Source organism: Clupea harengus, chromosome 16, assembly GCF_900700415.2.
Source record: "Clupea harengus chromosome 16, Ch_v2.0.2, whole genome shotgun sequence".
Lineage (NCBI taxonomy): Eukaryota > Metazoa > Chordata > Actinopteri > Clupeiformes > Clupeidae > Clupea > Clupea harengus.
In genome coordinates this window covers 492718-503138 of record NC_045167.1, presented here as the reverse complement: position 1 = coordinate 503138, position 10421 = coordinate 492718, and the positions used below count along the sequence as shown (strand labels likewise).

Sequence of the window (10421 nt, the reverse complement as noted above, 5' to 3'; positions counted from 1 at the left end):
AACTTAAGTATTGCTACAACTTAAAGTATTGGTACAACTTAAGTGTTGGTACAACTTAAAGTATTGCTACAACTTAAGTATTGCTACAACTTAAAGTATTGGTACAACTTAAGTGTTGGTACAACTTAAAGTATTGGTACAACTTAAGTGTTTGTACAACTTAAAAGTGTTGGTACAACTTAAAGTATTGCTACAACTTAAGTATTGCTAACAACTTAAAGTATTGGTACAACTTAAGTGTGGGTACTACTTAAAGTATTGGTACAACTTAAGTGTTTGTACAACTTAAAGTATTGGTACAACTTAAGTGTTGGTACAACTTAAAGTATTGGTACAACTTAAGTGTTTGTACAACTTAAAGTATGTCACATCATGCAACAATACATACATTACAGGATCTTTTATTTCAGTTCATGAAGACATGACACTTGCAGTTATGCATATTTTTGTGGATTAATGGATTAATAATGAAATTGATCAATTATGAAAGGAGATGAATGAATAAATCAAGTCAAATAGGAATGTTTGGCTAGGATAAAACAATGCTGTGAAGTCAGAAAAAAATTGTATAAAAGTATTGATATGAAACTAAGCAGGAAACAAAAATGTGAAATTTTGGAATGTGAATACAGGGTCAAATTGATCCACAGAATGCTCGCTTCTAAAAATTTGCTTTTGCTGCCTCTTAAAAGTATTGATGTTTGGTGCCTTGTGGATGTCTTGAGGTATTGAGTTCCATAGTTGTGATCCATACAATTGAGATGGGTTCATTTTCATTATATAACTTATAGCATGTATATAATAAAACATGGGCTCATGTTTGCTTTGTGCATGGAGAGAAGGACTAACGTTTTGAATGGTTGAATGGCAGTTCTACTGATATTTTAAAAATAGAACAAACATTGGAATTAGGCATGATTCTTAAGGTTAGTAGTTGTTGTAAGGTTTTCTATGATTGGATGTTTCTTTGTGTGCTTTTATCAACAAGCAGGACTGTATTGTTTTCATTTGATATTTGGAAGTTGTTCATCCAATGATGCTCGAGATGCAGTTATAACATAATGATCATGCCAAGTACTGCATAGCAACCCAACTGTGAGCATAAGGTAAAGGTAAAGACACAAAACAGATTTCATTTTAATATTAATTGTAAAATACACGTGTATTAACAAACAGTATTAAAATGACAAACTTGTACAATAAATTGCTTAATGTGAACATACACCTGCCTGATGGATGTTTTAAAAGGTATCTTTGCAAGCCCCAAGGCACCCATTGAAGCTCAGGTTCAAATGGAGAGATTCTCTGATGGCCCCTAGTCAAATGCTATAACCTTGGTTCCAGTGCATGTTAACCGCTCATCTAAAAATACATGCTTTTCTATACATCTCAGAAACCTCCTTCTGGTGTTCCTGATGTTAAGTGCTTTCAAAAGCTTGCTACCATCGCAAGTTTTGTTTCATTTGCCAAGTCCAAATAAAAGAATGTGTTTGGAAAAAAAAGTCCAAAAGTTGTATTTGTTGTGATGATTAAGTTTAGCTGTGTTTGGTTGCTCACTGGCGAGCGAGTTACAGCCATGTTTGCTGAGGGTGGGTTTCTTTTATTTCTAGGTGGTTAGATGTACATAGATCGTTAAAATCGTGAAATTAGAGTCTCCACTTTGAAGCATGCATGATTTGATGTTTAGGCCTTTGATTTTTGGGCCCTGGGCATAAACTTGGCAAAGTATTCACATGTGATAGGATTTGAATGTGTCGCTCGCTATGAGATTTGATATAAATGTACATAGTCTTGCACTGGACTAGAACCTGCACCCTCAGGAAGTGGCAGTGATAATTACACCAAGACCCATGGCTTTGTTATGTGACACTAGCACATCTCTTAAAGGTTCAGGGAAGGTTGATGCAGTGATGCAGAGTTCTGTATCCACTGGCCACTCTGACAGATGTACATCCCACTTGCTTTTAGCATGTTCTAACATTTTTAGCCCTACACAATCCTTGTAGCCTTTGAAATTTGGCACATTTTTATTTGAGCTATGCTTATACAAATAGCAGAGGCAAATACGCAACAGCCCAGTGTCAGGGAGGATCATGTAAAGTGCCGTCTATGTCCTCCTCATTTTTTGAAACCAAACTGCATGCCCACATGTATGTCCCCAGCACCTTTCAAACCAAAGTGACACCCATGGGTGCCTCTAGAATATGCCCGAGTGGAAGAGGGACTCGACTTTTTATAGGCACTGTATGTGAGGAAGGTCAGAATAACGTTTTTTTTATTTACACATACTGTGTTCTGTGGTTGTGTGATTACCTAGCCACTGGTATATTTACCATCCTATTGAACGCATATTACATAATGTTACACAATTGCTGGCTTCTTTTCTAATGTGCAGATATCCATATTATTCTAATCCATATTCATAATACTAATATGAATAAGTATGCATTTCCCATGTTCTAATTTACGTAGAGGATCTGTGCAAGAAGCGCTGGAAGGGTCTCGGGCACACGTTGGAAAGAGAGAAGAACAGGGAGAAGCACCGCTGCGGGAGTGGTGCAGGGGTGAGCACAGCGCGTGCATGGAGGTACATGGCTGTCATGGGTTTCCTGACGCCCTTCCTGGAGTTTAGGGAGATGTCAGGGATGCAGTCCCCCTCAATCCAGGCATCACAGGTGGCTGCACTGCAGGACAGCCAGCCTGACCCCCTGCTGTCAGTGGCATGTACTTCCTGATGCCACATGCCAGTTAAAGATTGAACTAACTCTCTAGAAAAACTTGATTTTATTCAGAATTAGAACGAACAACAAGCGGAAGATAATTACATTAGTCAAGAAAAACAAATAAGAATTCCATTCCTTTGAGTTCGAATGACTGACCAACCGGGAGAAAATGATGGTCAAAAAAGGTAAAAAAGGTCAAAAAGATGATCTATTACAGGCCAAAGCAGTCCCACAGCACACAACAGGCCCGCCAGGGACCACTCATGTGGGCTCATTGGGACAAAACACCTTCCCTATTCCAGCCCTTTAAATGGCACTAACTCGCTGTAGCCGGAAAGACTTCGCACACACCATGTTTGGACATGGCGCACGTCAGAGACAGTTCAGAGATAATACACGCCCACTCAAAGCAAAGCGAACGTTTTGTTTCGCTGGCATGTATCCGTACCATAAGTCTTCTCTGAAGGCCTCACCATTTTCAAAATGAAGAAAATATAATGCATTCATAAATAGGACTTCAGTTTACTATTAATTATATGTCTGCATCTGCCCGTTTTCCCACACAATTCCCACCCCATTTCCATTCAAGTATGTGGTGTAACAGCATGGCAACAGACAGTATGGGGAGAGAACTTATGTCATCCAATCACATATTGATCTCTGTGAACCCTGTGCTCAGCAGTGTCAATGAATAGAAAATCTCATTTGGATTGACATCCCAATTACAACCACTGAAATTTGGTAGATTTTTTGGGGGGTGAGGTGTGGACTGTGGTGGCCTCCCTCGCCAGTTAATATCTTCCTCAGATGCTGGGTTCAGCGGATAACCTCTTCTACACAGCATCTGTGTGGTGTGAGGCAACTTCCACTTCATTTGTAGGAATCCAATTGTGCACACTTGGACATCAAAACACTTTGATACTTTCTTGGAGTCTTTTCCTCATATAAGTATTTGAATCACCTAGTTCCTTTAGTCTTCATTCAGTTATTTCACAGCCTGGATGATGATCCTTAAAGTGATGTTTTATATCTAGAAGGAGATCTCTACTTGAACCTCTTATATGTAGTACCCAATTATGTCAGTTATGGTCAAGTAAGAGGCACCTCTGTATGATTTTTGTCACCTGCCTGAATACTTACGTTAGTCGTTTTTTTTCAGTAATTCATTCATTTTTAATGTTAGCAGACAAATAACTTATTGTGACTTTGAAAATATACAAGAGCATAATTGTGTGCAAAAAAAAAAAAAGTATGTGTAAGTATCCTTTGTAATTAGTTTCAGGGGGCTTGACTAATTGGGGCAAGCCACTATATATAATTGTTCCCATTCATTCTCCTTTTAATTCTAAAACATTTCCCACAGTATGATATTACCTTGGGTGTATCTATTGTTGTCTGGTATTGACATGTGTCCTAACCCATCGTGAGTATGGAGGGGGGTGGTCTGGGAACGCCAGACACCACTGTTGAACCTTCTGGAGGTGTTGTGGGCCTAATGGAACAAAACAGTGACAAAGGAAAGTGCCCACCTGATACAGCAGTGACATACACATGATACATACGACTGATGGTGGATATTTGGATGGTGAGCAAAGCACTGCTCGATATTGTCCCAGGCTTGAGAAACTGTCTAGAGTGAAATGTGAAGCAGAGTGAACTAACCAACTCTGAATTAATGTTGTTCGAGATCCTTTTGAAGATAACCGTGCCTGATGACAGTTCAGACCTTTGGAAAGAGTATGAACAGTGCTGACATCCCCTTATCAGCGTGAAACAATACATTTCTGTCCATGGTTTGTTGTTGTTGTTACTTAGTTGTCCTGTTCTCAATACCTGCAGAACTGTCAGAAGCTGTGATCCATACTGCCTGGGCTAGAAAGTGGGCGGGACTGGAGTATTTTCAGATGGGGGGCGTAAATATTAATGAGTAATTTACAACCCAGTGGGGGACAGTAGGAATTCTTCTGCATATACGGGATTCACACGGGATTTGAGACCACAGTGTGTGAGATTCAAGCTATGTCAGTTCCATGTACCAAACTCTCATTATGTATCTATGCTAAGCTACAACTTCTACTCTCATTATGTATCTATGCTAAGCTACAACTTCTACTCTCATTATGTATCTATGCTAAGCTACAACTTCTACTCTCATTATGTATCTATGCTAAGCTACAACTTCTACTCTCATTATGTATCTATGCTAAGCTACAACTTCTACTCTCATTATGTATCTATGCTAAGCTACAACTTCTACTCTCATTATGTATCTATGCTAAGCTACAACTTCTACTCTCATTATGTATCTATGCTAAGCTACATCTTCTACTCTCATTATGTATCTATGCTAAGCTACAACTTCTACTCTCATTATGTATCTATGCTAAGCTACATCTTCTATGGCACCTTTAGCCTTTGTCAATGATTTGATTTGATCACTGATTATTACTCTTGGGATGTATGGTTAGGTTATTATGTAGTTGGCTTCGGCACACAATACAAGAGTTAATGTTAGTTCTGCTCCCCACAGACATACAGTAGGGTCTTACATGCATTAACATAGCCACACATTTCAGCTCTTTCCCCCCTCCATGATCCAACCACTCCTTTCCAAACTCCTGCACAGTAACAGATCATAGACCATCGAATGCTACGGCAGGACATTTGGTAGCACAAGCTGTGGTGCCACACAACCACAGATCACAGAGCGCTTAAACAGTAAACCTGTATGCTAGTCTGTTTAAGAGAAACCACAGATCATAGATCGCTTAAAACAGTAAACCTGTATGCTAGTCTGTTTAAGAGAAACCACAGATCATAGATCGCTTAAAACAGTAAACCTTTATGCTAGCCTGTTTAAGAGAAACCACAGATCATAGATCACAGAACGCTTAAACAGTAAACCTGTATGCTAGTCTGTTTAAGAGAAACCAATGTCCTGTGTTACTTCATGACAAAAAGACATCAGCCCCATCTGTGGGCAATGCGGAAACATAAAAACAGTGTCTCATAGCAGGGGAGACCAGAAAAGAGATTTTTATTGTTTTATTCTCATAGATTATGGATGAGAAAAGTCGTAAAGACCAAACTAACATGGTGGCAGTATCTGAACAATTTTCATGATGAAAATAAATTGTAATAATGATGAAATGAAGCATTACACATTCTAATAATTGTACTGCTCTTTTCTCTGGGTGAATATTAACTGATAAACACAAGATAAATTCCTCTTCTTGTATGAGTTGAGAGCTTTTACTGATGTCAGACCACAGTGGTACTGTGATGGTGCTACTGTGCAACACTAAGGTCACCCGCACACATAGTGCCCCTAAACTACACATAACATCCCACAGCCAGATTGAACCTCTATTGGACCCCAATAATCAGCACATATGATAGGATCTAGCTCATGGGCGTCACTCAGTTCTCACTTGACTGGCCCACCAATGCTAAAGTCAATTAATCTGAAACTTCAGGCCTCTCAGGAGGTGGTTTATCTAGTCATTTAATCTGAAACTTCAGGCCTCTCAGGAGGCGGTTTATCTTGTCATTATTACAGAAGGAATTACGGAATGTCCTAATCAGTTTGGATTGATAGCAGAATTGGAGGAATGGAAGGAGTTAGGAATTGCCTTGATAAATATACACCCGATCAATTCTACCTTAAAAAATAGAGTGTATGAATACAATCAACCAAATCGAACTGGTACATGTGAACAAGAGGCAAACTTGTAGTCTTGAACATATCGTTTAACTGGTATATTAAAAACAAACAATTACAGACAGCTTTTAAGATGGCTGCCATGTGACAGGTGGTGGTGATCTGGAGACCGAATAGAATTGAATAGGCAGGTGATCCTATGGAATAAAATGGTGAATGTGTCCTCATTACATTTTGCAGTAGCATGACAGTCATAACCATCAACCAAGATGTAAAAGCAAGGGAAACAGATTGAACCAAGTTTTAGCATGAATGATGTGATAACACTACACTGAATATCCATTTAAGATGCACAGGTCATTACTCTGAAGAGATATTTGAGCTAGATTTCAGGTGAACAGGAGTCAATGAGAAACTGATCTATACAGGACAGACTAGCTATGGCCACTGGGACTCAGATGGTAAATGCAATCAAATGCAAGTGAATACATTCTTTTCAAAATCAATGGAGCACATCAGACAGTGGTTATATTAAACACAACTTCACACTCGGATATAACTTCCTGTCTAACACTCAGATTCGATTGTTCACTACAGCATCAGCATTATCTATGCAAAGGTGATCAGCCTCCAACAGCCTCGCCGGACCCCTGTCCTGGATGCCCCTCAAAAGCTTGACCTGATTTCAAGCATCCACAATCTTCTCACTTCAAAGATATGACTCAAAAATATGAATGAGAAAAAAAAAAAATCAGGGGCAAAGATGAAATATAATAAAACTAACACCAAAGCACTATATCAAAATGAACATACGTAAGAAATTGTCTCAACATTTGTGTGTCTTTGTATCAAAGCCTTTTCTGTGTGCCTATCTGTCAGGCAATTACAAATCACATGACCGATTTATGGTGGATTTTATACCGTATATATATCTGCACATATGGTAGCCTTTCGTGCATCTCCCAATGCTGAACCATTGCCGTGAGAATCGAACGTTCTGTACAAAAAGATTTACACAGCGCAACAACAACAACAACAAAATAATCTTAACTGGACCAAAGCATATCATATATTAATTGAGAGGAAATACAGTTCAAGTAAGACCAAAAACTTCAGTAACACAGCCAATCCTCCACCTCTCACTTATTACTCGACCTCCTCTGTGCATGGTCTTTCCAAGGTTCATCCAAAGAGGTCCTTCAGATCGTTGCTGACAGAGGTGCTGTGTTTGATCGGGCCGGCGCTGGACAGCGCTGATGATGTGCTCACAGCTGGCTGGGCAAAGTTATGGGGATTGAAAAAGGGATTGGCCTGCATACCAAAGCCACTCTGCACTGATGTCATACCCAGGGTAGTCGCTTGCATGGGCGCAGTCTGAGAAGGATGGCTCAGCCCGAACTGGTTCAGCCAGGGGGGTTGGTTGGATGTCGGGGCCATTTGATTCATGCTGACTTTAGGCTTGTTGGAGACGAAGAGAGAGTCCAAGGCAGACAAGTCTGGAGATCTGGCAGAGATCTGGGGTGGGTTCTGTGTCAGAGAGCTGAAGTTGGGTGTGCTGGTTGTGGTGGCCATGCCGCCTCCGTACATGGCTGGCGTGGCTGGAGATATGCCCAGACCCAAGCCCACTGATGGGAAACGCATGGGTGCACTCAGACCGTTACTCATGGGATCCATGGCGGCGCCCATGCCACTCTTAGCAGCAGTCACAGGGAAGGCAGTTGATATTCTGCTGCTCTGAGCAGGTGTCGACGTAGGAGTACTGTTTAAAGCCAAGTGGCCCAATGTCGTCATGTTGTTCATTAAACTGCTGGTAAGGTCCTTGGTCTGGAAGAGAGATGATAATAAACTTCATGGGACTGTTCAGAACATTCCAATATATACAGCACCACATCCTGCTCCAAAATGGCCTGTTTTTAAAGAGTTCACGAGAAGTCACACAGTCAAGACTGCTAGTTCCCAGAGCAGCAAAACACCCCCAAAACAGGACAAACCCACCTCTATGCTCAACTGTGGGGATGGTACTTTTCAGATCATAGGCCTTACCTTTACAATAACAGACATGTTATTGATCCACATAGCCAAACAATTCCAGTTGATAGTCTCATAATCAATCTCTCAGCTCACCACAGATTTACATCTTGCATTTAAAGATCTTAAAGTCCGTTTTCTCAGCAGTTCTGATTACAGCAACTGTCTGATTCCAGTTTCATGATCATGAATGATTCTGGTTTTTCTTTCCTGCTAGGAGGGGGACCCATGAGCTTCAAACGTGCACAGAATGTTGCCGGCTGGGGGATTTGAAACTGTAATCAAAATGGAAACCTGCTGATTTCTTTGCCCCTTAGCTTTATAAATATATACCGCAACTAAGGTACATTCAGTGTCATGATAAAGTATCCAATGACTTAACTGTGTTTTAAAATAATTGTACAGCCTTAAATCACTACTAAGTAATTTATAAAGGCAATATTGAAAAGAGTTGAATAATTGTACACATAGGTGTTTTAAACTCAACTTTATATATGAACTCATAAAATTTGACTAATCACAAATTTATACCACAGTGATTTGAAGATGTTTAAAATGTACTTTTAGTCCGTACAACTGACAGCACCAAAGCACCCCAGACCACCACATCTCCTCCCCTTCCTCTACCATCTCCTCCCCTTCCACCAAACAATCTGATTGGCCGCTGCTGGCAAAATTTGCTCCTCATTTACATAGGATTATACTTTCCCCAACTTTTTTTGCTCGCTTCGCCCCAAATATTTTGTCTAGGTCATAATGGGATGGAACTGTTCAACTACCTGTGTGATGGGTGTGGCTGCTTTTACACTCTTGGGTTCAAGGGGTTGCTGGTTCCTCAGTTTGGATGCCTGTTCCTGTTCCTTGGCTAATCTCTGTTTCTCTTCCAATGTGAGTGACACCTAAACCAAGAAATATGATAACAAGATATACAACGAAGAGGTAGTGTGAATTAGGGCCTTTTCAAAGAAATGAGTACAGAGGTTGGGTGCAGGTAACAAACTCTAAGCTTACAAGTATAGTAAGCAGTGGTCGCACAGCACAGCACAGCACAGCACAGCACAGCACAGCACAGCACAGCACAGTCCAGTCTACTCACTCTGGATGTGGCACTTATGGGGGAGTTGACTTCTCTGCCATTGATAGAATTGCCACCAAAGATGTCATCAATCTAGGAAAGAGGGGAGATTCTTGAAATCCTAAAAAAAACTACAGAACCATCCTAACCAGTAGACCTATGTTCATTTAAAATCAACTCCCAAAAACACATACAAAACAAACTTTAGAGATTTGGTTATATTAACAATATAACACTGTCGTGTGTGCACAGGATAAAGCATGTTTCACAGGATTTTGCCAGACATTGTCTTGTATCTGCTTGGTCATTTCCCTCACATGTCTGTGTGGTGGACAGTGTCAGGGTGGTATAGAATAGAATAGAATATATTTATTTGTCATTGCACAAGTACAACGAAATTGAGGTAGCAGCTCTCAGACACAAAAACAATACAAATATAGATTGAACATATATATATACATATTTACACTATAAAAACACAAGACATATAACACAACAGAGAGACAAATACAGGTCAGTTTTGTGCATTGTTAAGTGCTATGATGGCTCTGGGATAGAAGCTGTTTCTCAGCCTGTCTGTTTTTGCTATGATGGTCCTAAAGCGTCTCCCTGAGGGCAACAGTTCAAATAGGTGGTAACCAGGGTGTGTTGAGTCTCTGAGGATACTGTGGGCTTTTCTGAGGTAGCGTGTTTTATAAATGTCCTCAAGAGGTGGAAGAGAGCAGCCAATTACTTTTTGCGCTGTGTTAATGACCCTCTGGAGTACCTTTCTTTCTGCTGCCGTGCAGCTGGCAAACCACAGCGAGATGCCATAGCTTAGCACTGACTCCACAGAGCAGCGGTAAAAGGACACTAACAGTTTCTTTTTTAATTTGTTCTTCCTGAGTAACCTCAGGAAATACAGCCTCTGTTGTGCCTTTTTCAGCAGTGCAAT

General features: G+C 40.3%; 1 protein-coding gene across 3 annotated transcripts in view; it reads right to left on the bottom strand.

Annotated features, from left to right (window-relative positions):
• Positions 1 to 5743: 5743 nt before the first annotated feature.
• scyl2 (SCY1 like pseudokinase 2) overlaps positions 5744 to 10421 on the bottom strand; it is a 30835-nt gene continuing 26157 nt past the window's right edge. For all 3 annotated transcript variants that reach the window (XM_031582447.2, XM_031582446.2, XM_031582448.2), the window contains 3 exons: positions 9509 to 9580; positions 9192 to 9311; positions 5744 to 8208 (listed from right to left, as the gene is read on the bottom strand). In XM_031582447.2, the coding sequence (XP_031438307.1) occupies positions 7567 to 8208; positions 9192 to 9311; positions 9509 to 9580 (834 nt within the window). In that variant the 3' untranslated portion in view covers positions 5744 to 7566. The remainder of the gene's footprint in view (positions 8209 to 9191; positions 9312 to 9508; positions 9581 to 10421) is intronic.